At 41.7% G+C, this 15,028-nt stretch overlaps 1 protein-coding gene across 7 annotated transcripts; it reads right to left on the bottom strand.

Annotated features, from left to right (window-relative positions):
- Window positions 1–2,126: 2,126 nt before the first annotated feature.
- LOC108919089 (uncharacterized) lies at window positions 2,127–14,660 on the bottom strand. Of its 7 annotated transcripts, none has more exons than XM_018726853.2 (8): window positions 14,401–14,660; window positions 13,013–13,111; window positions 11,459–11,536; window positions 10,969–11,262; window positions 4,995–5,039; window positions 4,450–4,497; window positions 4,131–4,154; window positions 2,127–4,027 (listed from the first exon to the last, which is right to left on the bottom strand). In XM_018726853.2, exons 1-8 carry the CDS (start codon window positions 14,438–14,440, stop codon window positions 3,942–3,944), a joined length of 714 nt encoding a protein of 237 aa, XP_018582369.2. In that variant the 5' UTR covers window positions 14,441–14,660; the 3' UTR covers window positions 2,127–3,941. The 7 variants fall into 7 exon arrangements, with proteins under 7 accessions (XP_018582369.2, XP_018582371.2, XP_018582368.2 ...); XM_018726855.2 differs by having other exon boundaries at window positions 2,127–3,557; XM_018726852.2 differs by having other exon boundaries at window positions 2,127–4,154.
- Window positions 14,661–15,028: the final 368 nt, after the last annotated feature.

Below are 15,028 nucleotides of genomic sequence, written 5' to 3'. Positions count from 1 at the left end.
ATAAACTAAGAGAAAAATAACGTGCCTGCATCCACCTTCTGTTGACGTAATGCACTTTTGAAGTCGTTTTATAATTTATTGTACTTTTGTGAAATGTTTTCCTTTTGTTTGTTTGTTTGTTTAGTTAGTTAGTTATTAATTATTTTTTGCGTATCGTTTTTACATTTAAAACGGGTCTCAAAATTCACCTCTTTCTGACTCACTTTTTCCAGATCACGTTGGCGCTCCATAAACAATTTGTTATTAATGAGCACAACAAACACGCGCACGTTTAATAGTGGAGAACACAATCTTCAGCTACTCGTGTCATGTGTACTGGTTTATACTGTGAAATGTGACAAATTTACTGTAGTAAAAAATTACGCGCCTGCATCCAAGTCCCTCCTTCTGTTGATATGATGCACTTGTATTTTTGGAGAAAAGTGTCTGCTCGATGAATACATGTAAATGTCATCAAAAGCACCGCAGTCTTACTGTAGGCTATTTAATTATTTTACAGTTTTTGTTTAGGCGTACATAAATCGATATAATTTCTGCAATACTGACTTCATGCTTTAGCAAAAGGATTCGTGAAATGTATAGATTTTAAAATGTTTAACAAGAGTTTCATGAAACGTTCGAGAAAATAAATGATTTAAGACACTTCAATAAAACACAGTGACTAATTTTAGCAAAACACAGGAGCCTACGCGCAGTTTGTAATGTGAAATAAATTATTAAATAAATTAAACCGTCATTATTCTTCATTATCCGCCTCAACAAAGTTTGTGTTACGAAAGCGAACAGCATTTCACCATAACGATAGCAGTTTATGGCTGTAATCTGACAGTGATTTTTTTAAAAATGCAAAAGCTTTATAGTAAAGTCATCTACATAATAATAATTAATAATTTACATAACAATAATTCATAATTTATAGAAACCTTTTTGGAGCTACTCGTGTGATGAACATTGGTTCATATGGTGGAAAGTAACAAATTAACTGTGTTTTAGAATCTAAGTCTCTCTCTCTCCTAATGAACACATTGTATTTTCTATGAGATGTAAATGTACGTCGCTTTGGAGAAAAGTGTCTGCTAAATTAAGAAATGTAAATTTTAATGTGAATGTAAATAACGGCCAGCACAAACAATGACGGTTAAATACATTACGCGTTAACATGTTCGACTTCAATGGTTAAATGCAATTAATATTAAAAACAGAGAAATGTGTACGCTTTATATTACACTGAAACGCGGTAAATCACACAATCAATTCTATACCTCAAAACACAAATCCGTTGTTATTTTTCACAGCTAAAAGCCTTCATCTCGTGTTTCATTGATCGACCCACAGCGAAATGCTTCAGTCACCGTTGATTTGAAAAGACCACAGACACATTGTTCCCCTGACAATGACATATAAAATATATAAAGGGAAAATAAAATATATACAACACACACATTATCTGAAATCGCTTGTCCAATACGGGGTCGCGGGGAGCCGGAGCCTAACCCGGCAACACAGGGCGTAAGGCTGGAGGGGGAGGGGACACACCCAGGACGGGACGGCAGTCCGCCGCAAGGCACCCCAATATACAGTATATAACGTTTACAGAAAATACAAACTCCACCAAAGTAATATCGAAAATTGCGTCTTAGAGGCAGAAGAGGCGGAGCCGGATTGTTCTCTGACATGGGTGTAGGAGGATGGGGGCGCGGGGGGGGCGCGTATTGTCCCCCAGCAGCCAGTGGGGAAAAATGCAAAAAACCAAAGTCTTTGGCAAAGATATGAATGATGATAAATGAAGGGGATGTAATAATGTGAGGAGATAGTGAGCAGTGCCGCGCACATACAGTGCAATGCAGTACAGCACAGTGCGGTAGAGTGCCACACACATGCTGTACAGTGCAGTACAGTACAGTGCAATGTCGCACACATACAGTATACAGTACAGTGGGGCAGAGATACAGTACAGTGCCACACACATACAGTACAGTGCGGCACAGATACAGTACAGTGCAATTCCGCATACATACAGTACAGTGCCAGGACAGTGCGACACAGATACAGTACAGTGCAATGCCGCACAGATACAGTACAGTGCAGTGGGGCAGAGATACAGTACAGTGCCACACATACAGTACAGTGCCAGGACAGTGCGACACAGATACAGTACAGTGCAATGCCGCACACATACAGTACAGTGCAGTGGGGCAGAGATACAGTACAGTGCCACACACATACAGTACAATGCGGCACAGATACAGTACAGTGCAATTCCGCATACATACAGTACAGTGCAGTACAGTACAGTACTGGCTCCCTACCGCTGGGCAGGAATCACTACGAAAACGAACTCATTTTGGCGAAGCTGCGCGTAACATGTTCGCAGATAAAAAAAAAATTGCTTCAAAACACAGCAACACAAAATTCGTAAATTCGCGCTCAACGGCACAAAACCCCACCACCTGCGGTGTTTCGCGCACCGTTATGAACGCAACTGATTCGCGAAAGTGCGCGAAATTGGCACTGATCTGCACAGCAATAGCACTGCTTAAAAAGGACCTCGTTTCGCTGTTATGTACACACAATGTTTATAGCAGAATATGATCATAGCGTTATATCACAATAGCTTCTAAAATACCTCTTTTTCCACCTACCTATTGATAATTTAATGAGTGATATAAATAACTCCGAACAGGGACGATTCCAGGATTTTTTTAAATGAAGGGGCACAGAGGGGACCAAGAACCAGTCGGAGGAGGGGGGATGCACATCACAATTCACAAAACCTCACATTTCAGTGTTTACCACTTTATTGTAGCCTATTTGAGAAAAGTGATTGTGCCTTCATGTGGATTCTTCTAATAATTCTAATTATTATTATTATTATTATTATTATTATTATTATTTTTATTATTATTATTGTGCCATATCTATTTTTGTGGTGGTGCCCCGCTCCCGAATAAAACGGGAAAGTCTCAGCTACACTAGTCTGCCCAAGTTACGTTAGCTAAGCTAACTAACTAATATTATAATGGGACTCTTGGGAGTTTTTGAAGCCCTTACCCGCGAAGGTCGTTTTTAGTCTAAGGTAATCGAGTCAATCGAATCAAATAAATGGCCTATGTTGAGGCTCAATACTCACAGACATCTACCGCAGTGTGCCGGTGTTCCAATAACGTTCACAATGAATGAACGGTTTCCGCGCGTCGCTTTGCGTCACGTGCGAACCCAGATCGCCGCGGGCCACAATATATCAGGTCTTTTCCGTAGAGACACAGCAAAAACCTTGACTCCTGCTGTCTCTCCCTGGACCAAGTGGGATATCTTTTCCAGAAAGGTGCTGATTCGACATCCTGTCCAAGTGAGTGTGTCTCCAATCCAGTGATGTTCTGCGGAATCAAGTCTCTCCACTCATTTCTCGCTCACCCCTCGCGCTCCAAAGTGCTCAGCACATCAGCACTGGCGACTTCCTATTTTGAGGTCTTCAGAACATCTCCAGGTGACCTGATTTCAGGTTCAGCTGCATTATCATCTTGCTGCACCTCCAATTATGGCAACAGCTACAAACACTGCAGAGGGGATAAAAGGTCAGTTATAAAAATATAATATTTAATCATTTTTTTGTGTTGGTTTTCATTACTCAGTAATTTACTAATTTTACTTTCTACGCATTTTTTTCTCTTTTTTAAATAAATTTTTCTGAAGGCATCCCGGTGGATTTTTTTTCTCTGACACTGATAAAACTCGTGTGCCACGCAGCGCCTGGGCTGCTAGGAGTGGGTTTGAGTCCAGCTCAAGCTGTGTGAAGTCTGTATGTTTTCCACCTGTCCGCGTTGTTCTCCCGTGAATGCTCCGGTTTCTTCCCACAGTCCAAAGACACGCGTTTCGGGTGAATGGGTGACGCTTGTGTGCCCATACTGTGTGAATGTGAGTGAGTGTGTGTGTGCACGAGGCTACCCATAGATGGACTCCAGCGTGTACTGAAATTTACTTTGCGCCCGGTGCCTCAGAGATAGGCTACGAACCGCCACGAGCCTGGCTTGGAGAAACGATGAATGAAAGTAAATCAGTGAGCGATCGAGCGCGTGCGCGCACAACAACAAAGCAATAAGAATACAAATACAGATTTTTATCCAGCTCACCTGCACATACGGCATTTCTAAAACCTACAGAAAGAGAGAAGGATTAAAAAATATATTTAAAAAGTAGGTGTTTGTGTTAAGTTTGACATAAATACAGAAATAATAAAAATAATAATAATAATAATAATAATAATAGCAGTCGGCCTGCTTAGAAGTGTTAAAGAATTTCTCTTGAAATGAAAGCCACAGTACATTGTCAACTGGCAATTCACTCACAATAAAATCCCATGCATTACTGAAACTGTATTGGAAACAAACAAAAATTTCCATTTCGGACGCAGTTCTGTTTTTCACCTTCAAATGATTACAAATTATTTACCAGCTTTTGGTGCGGAGGAGGCCATGGATGTTATAGGTGGAGCAGCGCCTGTATGCAAACAAGACGCAATTTGAAAACTGAACGAATGTATAAAGTATGGGGGGCGCGGTGGGTTGGACCGGGTCCTGCTCTTCAGTGGGTCTGGGGTTCGAGTCCCGCTTGGGGTGCCTTGCGACGGACTGGCGTCCCGTCCTGGGTGTGTCCCCTCCCTCTCTGGCCTTGCGCCCTGTGTTGCCGGGTAGGCTTCGGTTCCCCGCGACCCCGTATGGGATGAGCGGTTCCGAAAATGTGTGTGTAAAGTATTTGTCACACACACACACACACACCATCCGAAACCGCTTGTCCCCACAGGGCTTGTCGGCAACGCAGGGAGGTTGTAGGGGGAGGGGACACACCCAGGATGTCCGTTACAAGGCACCTCACCCGGGACTCGAACCCTAGCCCCACCGGAGAATAGGACCCGGTCAAACCCACTGCGCCACCGCGTAAGTATGCATACATAGTAGTTCATATACTTGGTAGAAGTTAGTGTATAAATAAAATACCTCCATGTGGCATGGCACGTAATTTCTGTGTTACTTCGGGGCAGTCTGTAAGTAAAAGGGGTACAGTGAGCTGTCATCGATCAGCCAAATTTCACATCTGATTTGACGATTTCCTGCCATCTTGTACATTTACATTTTCACCGATGTGTTTCCAAGGTGACGTTTGTCCTTGTTCGCACATATTTATGGGAATCGGTTCAGTACGTCGCTTAATGTTAATATTGCAGTGAAACTTTGTCTTGAAAAACTTTGGAAAAGGGACCTTTATACGACATACAATATCGCCGGCCACTTTATTTGCTACACAAAGCAGCGTTTGACTCTAAGAGCAAAAGAATTTTATTAATATTGCTTGAGCATTGTTATAATATGAAACACTAAGATTATAACGGTCATTTGCGGCGTACAATCGCGGTCAAACACTGTACACTGAAAAAAATGGAAAGTAGCTATACTGAAAATACTAAAAGGATACATTTACAATCAACTTAATACATTTATGTTTGAGATGAGAACATAATTATATTGCATAAAGTCCAAGTGAAATTCAACACAGTCATCAAAAAGAGATATGATCACGCTGCAATAAAATGTTCCAATCTATTTAGACTTCAAACAGACGATGTTCACTTAACATGATTTTTACTGCTTGTTCAATTTACTTAATTAAAATTAGTTAATGCAACACAATTCTTTTGCATTTTTTTCTCAATTTATTTTCATCGTGTACAATCCATCTACGTTTACTTAATCCAGTTGTGTTGGGACTATGTGAATAATATTTGTTGGGTCAGTGTATTGCTGAAACTGAACTGAAAAAGGGAGGCTCTATTAAAAAAATATATCTATTTATATAGTATTGTATTATATATAGTTATAATTTATTGTATAGTTTAACATTCTATCGCTTTATTAAATATATATGAATGACACGTAATTAATAAGAAATATAATTAATAATGTTATGCAGATGACATAGGGATACTGTTACGCCTTCCACCTCGGCAACGAGGAACACCTGCGGCTGATCAGGGTCCAAGTGCATAAAAGGACAGCCCGGAGCTCACAACGTTACGGAACCACGGTCAGCCTTACTGCTCACCAGCGAGTCTTGCAGTGCCCTGTTTACGGGTCCTGACTTCCCTGGCTTAGCTCCCGTTCTTCGACCCTCGTCTTCGGATTCTCCTCGTAACAACGTCTGTTCCTCGGTGACCCTTGCTAGTTTCCTGACCACGACCTTCGTATCCTCCCATCACCTTAAGTTTTGCGCCTCTGCGCTGCACTGGGGTCTGACCCACTTTCCGGATGGAAACATGACAGATCATGCATGCGTTTTTTTTTTTTTATTTCGTAAAAAGGAGAAAACATAAAGCTTCTTTTCGAGATGATTAAAAACAAGAGAAAGGTTGGCTTCAGCATGTTCTGAGTCTGAACTGTTTGCGAATGAGTGTTTCCACTAAGGTTTATCACAGCCTAATTTCTAGGAGGGGAAAAAAGACATCAACTTCTGTTGAAACGCTGCCCACGTATTTAGGTTGTATTAAAAAAAATCAAGTTTATTCCTCACACATTCTCTGCCTTCTGCGAGTTTTTCGATGGCGCGGGAGCGAGCATGCGCTTTGCTAAGCACGACGCAGAGCGATGCATAAGCGGCCCAGGTAATTCAGCAGAGGATAACAATTGCAATAAAAATCTGATTGTCATGTGCCATCAACTCGGGTTCGAGTTTTGGTAACTTGATAGACCCATGAATTAAAAAGGGCTCGGTTTTGTGCTAGTCTGATAAGATCCTCGAGCGTCCGCCCTGTCATCACTTTAATCGCATCGATCCGTTTCATTGGGGGTCTTCCTCTGCGCCTTGTACCCTCGATCTTTCCAGTCATGACATCCTTCTCCAGTGATCTTTCCCTTCGAACCGTATGACTGAAATATGACAAACACATCTTCATCAATTGCGCTTCAAGTGGCATTTCCGATTTGATTTCCTCCATGATTGACTTGCTGGTTCGTCTCGCTGTCCATGGCACACGCAGAATTCTCCTCCAACACCACATTTCAAATGAATCAATTTTTCTTCGGTCATGTTTACGGATAGTCCAACTTTCACAACCATACTTGACAAGTGAGAATACGAGAGTCTGAGCTAGCCTTATCTTTGTCTGCAGTCTGATGTCGTTGCTTTTGAAGATTGTCTAGCGACTTCATGGTCGACTTGCCCAATGCCAAACGACGTAATATTTCCTGAGTGCTGGTCGAATCAGTGTTCACAAGTGCTCCCAAAAGATTCATACTAGAAACAATTTCAATTTCTTCTCTATCAAGCTCGAATTTATCAATGTTATCAGTTGACATGATCTTGGTTTTCTTCTTGTTCAGTTCTAATCCCATCCTTCGACTTTCTTCCCTGAGTTTCTTCAACAAACGCTTCTTTGATTCAGTCAGCAACGCTGTCATCGGCATACCTCACACTGTTTATCAGTCTTCCACCTATACGTATTCCAATTATCTTCTTCTAAGGTAGCCTTTCGAAATATGGTTTCAGCATACAGATTTAATAAATATGGTGATAAAATGCCGCCCTGTCGTACACCTTTCTGGACTGAAAACCAGCTTGTGTTCATATTCTGTTCGAGCTTGTTGACCATCATAGAGATTTCTTATTAAATGAACAATGTGTTTCGATATTCCCATTTGTGACAGAGCTGACGGAAGTATTTTTTTATGATCAACACAGTCAGAAGCCTTGCTGTAGTCGATGAAGCGAAGTTAGACAGGTTTCTGATATTTCTTGCTCTTTTCTAGTATCCAACGAATGTCAGCAATAATATCTCTTGTTGCTCTTCCCTTCCTGAATCCTGCTTGAGTTTCTTGCAACTCTCTGTCTACGTATGGCTGCAAGCGCCGCTGGATTATCTTTAGCAAGACCTTACTAGCACGAGAAATAAGAGCGATTGTCCGGTAGTTGCTGCATTCCTTGGCGTCTCCTTTCTTGTAAATCTTTTCCAGTCCGTTGGCCACTTTCTTTCCAAACTTATTGACACAGCTTGGTCAATGCAGCAACGGCTCCATCAGATCCTCTAATGAGTTCTATCGGTATTTGATCCACTCCAGGAGATTTATTTGATAAGGCATGAATGCTGCATCACCTTCTTTCAAAATTTCTGGCTCTTCTATTAGATCTTGATCATTATGCTCCTCATCCTCTTCACTAGAGTAAAGATTTTCAGTGTAACTCTTCCAACGTTCTTTCATTGTCTCAGGTTCATTCAGTATCTTTCCATCAACATCTTTAAGCATTCCTGTTCTTGGCTGAAATTTCTGTTTTAGCGTCTTGATGCACTGGAAAGCTAACGTAGCTTTCCCACGCACATGTTCAACTTCGATCTGCTGGCAGATTGTATTAAAGTATTGTTCTTTGTTCCTTCTTATTTCTCAAAAAAAAAAAAAAAAAAAAATCTGATACTATTCTAGTAATAGCTGTCCCCCTATCGTTAAATACAAGAAATTGGTTTAAGAAAACCCTACACTTTTTTTTAAATCATGTCGACCGTTAAGAGATTAAGCCTAGTATATAACTTAGTTTTGCGATCGCGATACTCACTACAGTGCGGCCACGATAGCGCTTTTTTTTGAACAAATCACACGCAAGAACGTTAATTCAGAAGTCAACCTAGCGAGGGGGGATTAAAACACTCCAATAACCAGACATTACATCAATGTTCACAGCTCCATAAAAGGTTTATCCGTTATTCGAAAATTAATGACGAAAATTGTAACATTACATCACGGGAATAGCTGCATAAAGGTTTAAATTATAATCCATAAATTATGGAACATATACAACTACACGTTTATCATCATGTATTTAAGAAATCATGAGAAAAGTGAATCTGGAAGAGGTGAATTTTAAGACCCTTCCATAAGGGTGGAGAGATTCAGCACTTCTGAGGGAGAGGGGGAGGTCGTTTCACCACATGGGAGCCAGAACCGAAAAACTTTATGCTTTCCATTTTGGACCTTTTGAGTGTGGGACCACCAAGTAGGCAGTGGTGGGAGAACGTAGCAGTCTGGTTTTGGTGATTAGGTGTTGTAGATATAAGATCCATTGATCTCACCTGTATTTATGCACCCGTCAATCCGAATCTTGAACCTAACCCCCCTCAAGCACTGACTCACTGAGGATTGTACAAACGAAATGAATCTTGACCTTTTTCGAAAGACGAAACTTTGACGAAACGAATTACCGTCAACTCGTGAACTAACATTACTCCATTATAGACAACTCTTGTACTCACTATAGAAGCAAAGCAGATTTTAACTGGAAATTATTCAGAAGGAAGCCCATTTCACAATTAAAACTCCACATAACTTACCATCCATCATCTATGTGGATTCAACCTTGTGCAAGTCGCAGATAGTCGGAGCACGTGACCAAGTCAGAGGCGGATCGGCCTGGGTGCAACGTGCTGTGTGACTGGTTGGTTTCTAATTCAAATTCAATTCGCTTGTTTATTTTTAGAAGGCTCAACAGAGCTGGAATTGCCGCTAGACGCAAGAAATTGAAAAACTAAAATAACACTAAATTGACTTATATACAATATGAGTCACACAAACTGATTAATAGAAAGTGTCAGCGTGATTACTGATTTGTCAAAAACTATCTGGATTTTTCCGTTGTTGTATGGCTAAATTCAACCTGACTTATGGGACAAGCGGTTCTGAAAATGTGTGTGTGTGTGTGTATCTGGATTTTTTACTGTTAGTGTTAATCCATTTTGTAAGACTTTGTAGTACTAAATTATACGTATACAGACGGTAAGATAGAGAAACGCTGAAGAGTCAGAAGACAGAATACTCAATTTCTTTCAATGTTTTCACATTTGATTTGTTTTATATCGCATTCAGTCTTTTCCTTCGGACTTCTCTGAAGATTAATCTATTTTCGGAGTTGCTCTATTTTACGATGTTAAAATCACAGGTGGTACATTGAAATATAGCCAAAAATATTCATAAACTCAGTTTTTGATCTTATGAAAGTTTCACGATATTGAGAAAATCACCTCTCTAGAGGAACATTAAATTTTATAACTGCTACTGATGTGATATGTTGTAACTACGTAGTATTTGTTTCCATTTTTTTGTAATTATCAAAGCTAATGTTACCAGTATCCAATAGACAAATTTATAATACAGTAAAACTTATAACTCAAAACAGCCTATCTTAAGTATTTTGTCATTTATTTAGCAGATGTTTTTCTCCAAAGCGACTTCGAGTGCATACTATGTTATCAGTCCACACACCTTATTCACCAAGGTGACACTGCACTTCTTACAAAGGGTCACTCATCCATACATCAGTGAAAAACACTCTCTGTCATTCACACACTATGGGAGCACCCGGAGGAAACCTGCTGAGCCACCGCACTCCCACTACACAAAACTCCCGACAGACTAAACCTGACACGTCATCTGAAACCACTTGTCCCATACGGGGTCGCGGGGAGCTGAAGCCTAACCCGGCAACAGGGCGTAAGGCTGGAGGGAGAAGGGGCACACCCAGGACGGGACGCCAGTCCGTCACAAGGCACCCCAAGCGGGACTCGAGCCCCAGACCCACTGGAGAGCAGGACCCGTCCAAACCCGCTGCGCTAACGCGCCCCCCTGTAATATATTTTTTATATTATGTATTATAGGGGGTGTGGTGGCACAGTGGGTTGGACCGCAGTCCTGCTGTCCGGTGGGTCTGGGGTTCGAGTCCCACTTGGGGTGCCTTGCGGCGGACTGGCGTCCCGTCCTGGGTGTGTCCCCTTCCCCCTCTGGCCTTACGCCCTGTGTTGCCGGGTAGGCTCCGGTTCCCCGTGACCCCGTAAGGGACAAGCGGTTCTGAAAATGTGTGTGTGTGTGTGTGTGTGTGTGTGTATTATGTATTATAATAATAATATATTTATATCTATATATCTGCATACATACATACCTACTGCTTCGGAAGTGAGATAATTCCCGGTCTTTCCTTCAAAGTGAAACTTAATGGGCGGGTCGGACTCCTTTGCGAAGAGGTAAACGACAAGGTGACTCTGGCACACAATGCTAGTAGCGGGAGATGGAGAGATGGTCGAGCAGTCCGGGACGAGCGTGTCGCCGCCGCCCGAGGACCACAACTGGAAGTCGCTGACGCCGTCGGACCGCCACACACTTCGGAGCAGAGCGCCGCACTGCGCGTCCTGGCAGCGCTCGCAGCGCGTGTACGGAGAGTCGCTCGACGTTCGCACTGAAAGAGAAATGAAAAAAAAAAACAGGCCGAGCGATTCATTTAAGAACTGCAACAAAAATTAAGAAATATTTTGTGGTGAGGAAACAGATTTGACGAACATAATTAGGCTGAGGACCGACCGATAACTGGATCTTAAAAAAATGAATGTAATAAGTGAAACATGAAAGATCTTTCTGATTTAGAAAACACTCACCTGAACGAACTTGCTGGTTTTTCATCCATGATGCAGCACTAACAATAACAATAGCAAGAGTAACAAAGAGTCCAAATCCTGTAGAATAAAGAACGAATAAAAATTTTGTTTTTATAAAGGAAAAGCAAAGAACTTCGGCAGACCATGGTATCGAACGCGTCACTGTCCCACAGAAGTGAAACGGGTTCGTCTTCCTGTGGACCATACAAATATCCATGTCCTTTTTATCCATTTAAATACCCATCTGACAAAAGGCATACAAAGGCATTATTCCCCAGAATAATAAAAATTATTGTGTGTGTGTGTGTGTGTGTGTATTCTAAAAATAATAGTAATAATAGCAATAATAATAGTGATAAAATAATTGTCCTTCTTATTGTTGTTGTTGGAATAATAATAATAATAATAATAATAATAATAATAATAATAGGGGGGCGCGGTGGCGCAGCGGGTTTGGCCGGGTCCTACTCTCTGCTCTGGTGGGTCTGGGGTTTGAGTCCCATTTGGGGTGCTCTGTAACGGACTGACGTCCCGTCCTGGGTGTTTCCCCTTCCTCTCCAGCCTCGCTCCCTGCATTGCCGATTTAGACCCCTCTTGGGACAAGCGGTTTCAGTGTATGTGTGTGTAATAAAATTAATGTATATATTACAGCACAGCCAGGAAGCATGGTGCCATTAGAGCATGTTTCAAGTTTATTGTCATAGGTACAAATATTGTGTACAAGTATCATGAAATTCTTCTTGAATGCTTTTCCAGAGACTATTTTTACCTTTATTTATTAACCCGCAGAATGTCCAATCAGGAATGCATTGCACAATATGTTGCATGATCAGAGTGGGGGTGACACCATCAGAGTGGGTGACACCAAAATGACTGTCTATAAAATTTCTGTGCAGTGTTTCACACTTGGGGTGCGGTGGTGCAGTGGGTTGGACCACAGTCCTGCTCTCTGGTGGGTCTGGGGTTTGAGTCCTGCTTGGGGTGCCTTGTGATGGACTGGCGTCATGTCCTGGGTGTGTCCCCTCCAGCCTTACGCCCTGTGTTACCGGGTAGGCTCTGGTTCCCTGTGACCCTGTATGGGACAGGCGGTTCTGAAAATGTGTGTGTGTGTGTTTCATGCTTTGAATCACCTGGTTTTGTCTGCAGGAGCTACGAAAATCACACACTCTTGTTTTCGTTGCTGCTGCTGTTTTAATAGTAGCAGATTTTGTCCAGTTTTCTAGTGTTTCTGCTACAATATTATGGCAATTCGTAATTGTGAATCTAGAGCAATAATGTTAAAATAAACATAATTTTGATATAGTTCTTAAACGTTTTTACTTAGAATTCTGTTGTGTTCTTAACGAATTTTCACTTTAACCGCAGGGGGTGGTTTAGGATCGAGATGCACATATTTTCTTCTAAAGAACACCCTTTTCTTTTTTTATTCATAGAATACTTTATAATTTGTATTTTACATCTTCAAATGTGTGGCAATATAATTTTATTTAGCTTTAGCCACTCCCGCTCGACTAGATTATATATTACAGGGGCAGGTTGAGGTTCGAATCGCACCTCCAGCTCTAGACCCCTTGAGCAAGAAGGCCGGCGGGGATACCAGCAACCCATGATGACTGAAGCTGATGACCAACTGCCATGATGGACCAGACGTACCTTGGTGAACAGGGACACCAAGTTAACACTCTGACGATACAATGTTTTTATTAGTTATAAATTGACTCAAAAGTCTCCTTTCATCTAGAATGTTCAGGAGGGGTGGGCAGCCACTGGAAGTTGGACCTCCAGAGGTTTTTTTTTCCCTTGACTTTTGGTTGTGAGTTTTTTTGTTTCTTTCCTCCATGGAAAATAGGCATATCTATAGCTTTAATAACTGCGTGGATACTGTAGTAATTTAATATATAGCCTGTTAACTTATTTGTGACAGAGAGAGTGTGTATGTGTGTTCCACTGATGATGGGATGAGTGACTCATTGTAAGTAGTGTATCTAGCAGTGTAAGTCACCTTGGTGAATAAGGTGTCCGGGTTGATAACACTACATAGAGTTCACTGGAATTCGCTTTGGAGAAAATCGTCTGCTAAATAAATAAATGTACATGTAAATTTGTCTTATGCCTGTGTTTTGCGCTCTGTGCTGGTGTGTGAGAAGAGGGCGTTATTGAATTGAATTGAACTGTGTGTGTGTGTGTGAACTGAATTGAATAGTTACCCTAAAATTGCTGCGGTAAAATTTGCCAGCTGTGTAAACTGGGATAATAATTATGGATATATTAACATTGCTAGACTCGCTTTTGGACAAAAGTTTCAGGTAAATATATAAATGTAATTGACATTATACACCTAGGTGAGACCTGGGCCAAATGGTGCTGCTGTCCCTGTTCCCCCCATGGCTCTGCTATATGAATGCGTGAAAGTGAACTGCAGGGAGTGCAGTGTACAGTACTCTATCCAGCGCTGTAAACCACCTTTCAGAGGTGTGAGCGAAACTACATAGTAACTCCTGTCCGTCGCTTTTCAGAAAAGCGTCTGCTAAACGAATAAATGTAACTACGTATTAAGGTGAGAACAAGGATCCTCCCCCAATACGGAAGTGTAGCAGTACGACTAATTGTACCTAAATTCCGCCCCCAAGGGGGCGCCTCTGAGCACCGTACGTGACGTACGTACGCAAACGTGACGCACTTCGAAAAAGTGAAGGAAAGGCGTTGTTCAAAAATGAAGTTGTGCAATAGTTTCAAACCAAACCACAGCGCTGTAAATCGATACGGCTATTTTAACATGATTTTAAATTCGTACCAATTGAACAGCTGCTTTCAAAATTCAGTCGGAATTATGTTACGTTCTTTCCAATAATTTCATTTTCAAAACGGCTAAGTAAAAAGAGCCTGTTGCAAACAGCGCAGTCCGAATCGATTGCAAGAAAGTCATTTCATTGGTATCTTACCTTTTATGCACCTCGAGGCCGGTAAACAGTGGGAAATCATTGTACATACATACAGTTGTCTGGACTGGCCGAACCGAACGTGTCGTCTCTTCGGAGCCTCGACGAAGTCCTCTATTCTACTATATTGTAGTGTATTGTACTCTACGAAGTTTTGTATTGTACTGTACTTTATTTTACTGTATCGTAGTAAAGTGTAGTGCAGTGTGACGTGCGCTTAGATGCATCGGACTGTTCAATGAAACTGAAAGTGCTGCTGAGAAGCTCATGTGATTTACACATTTGCATATTAATATACACACACAAACACACTTTCAGAACCGCTCGTCCCATACGGGGTCGCGGGGAACCGGAGCCTACCCGGCAACACAGGGCATAAGGCCAGAGGGGGAGGGGACACACCCAGGACGGGACGCCAGTCCGCCACAAGGCACCCCAAGCAGGATTCGAACCCCAGACCCACCGGAGAGCAGGACCCAGTCCAACCCACTGCACCACCACACCCCCTGTCAATTAGCCAACACTTTTCTCCAAAGCACCTTACAGTGTTAAGATACCTATATTATTGTTCCATTTTATACAGCTGGGTAATTGTATCCAAGCAATTTTATGGTAAGTACATTCATTCATG

The sequence above is a fragment of the Scleropages formosus genome, chromosome 18, assembly GCF_900964775.1.
Source record: "Scleropages formosus chromosome 18, fSclFor1.1, whole genome shotgun sequence".
Taxonomy (NCBI): domain Eukaryota; kingdom Metazoa; phylum Chordata; class Actinopteri; order Osteoglossiformes; family Osteoglossidae; genus Scleropages; species Scleropages formosus.
Note: the sequence above shows the minus strand (reverse complement) of the source record. Positions and strands in the feature narration are given on the sequence as shown.

Coding starts and splice junctions, on each gene's coding strand:
- LOC108919089 (XM_018726852.2), bottom strand. CDS start 14,440: ATGATTTCCCACTGTTTACCGGCCTCGAGGTGCATAAAAG. Junction 11,537..13,012: donor CAAGGGGTCTAGAGCTGGAG/GTGCGATTCGAA, acceptor TTTATTCTACAG/GATTTGGACTCTTTGTTACT. Junction 4,498..4,994: donor ACGTGCCATGCCACATGGAG/GTATTTTATTTA, acceptor GTTTGCATACAG/GCGCTGCTCCACCTATAACA.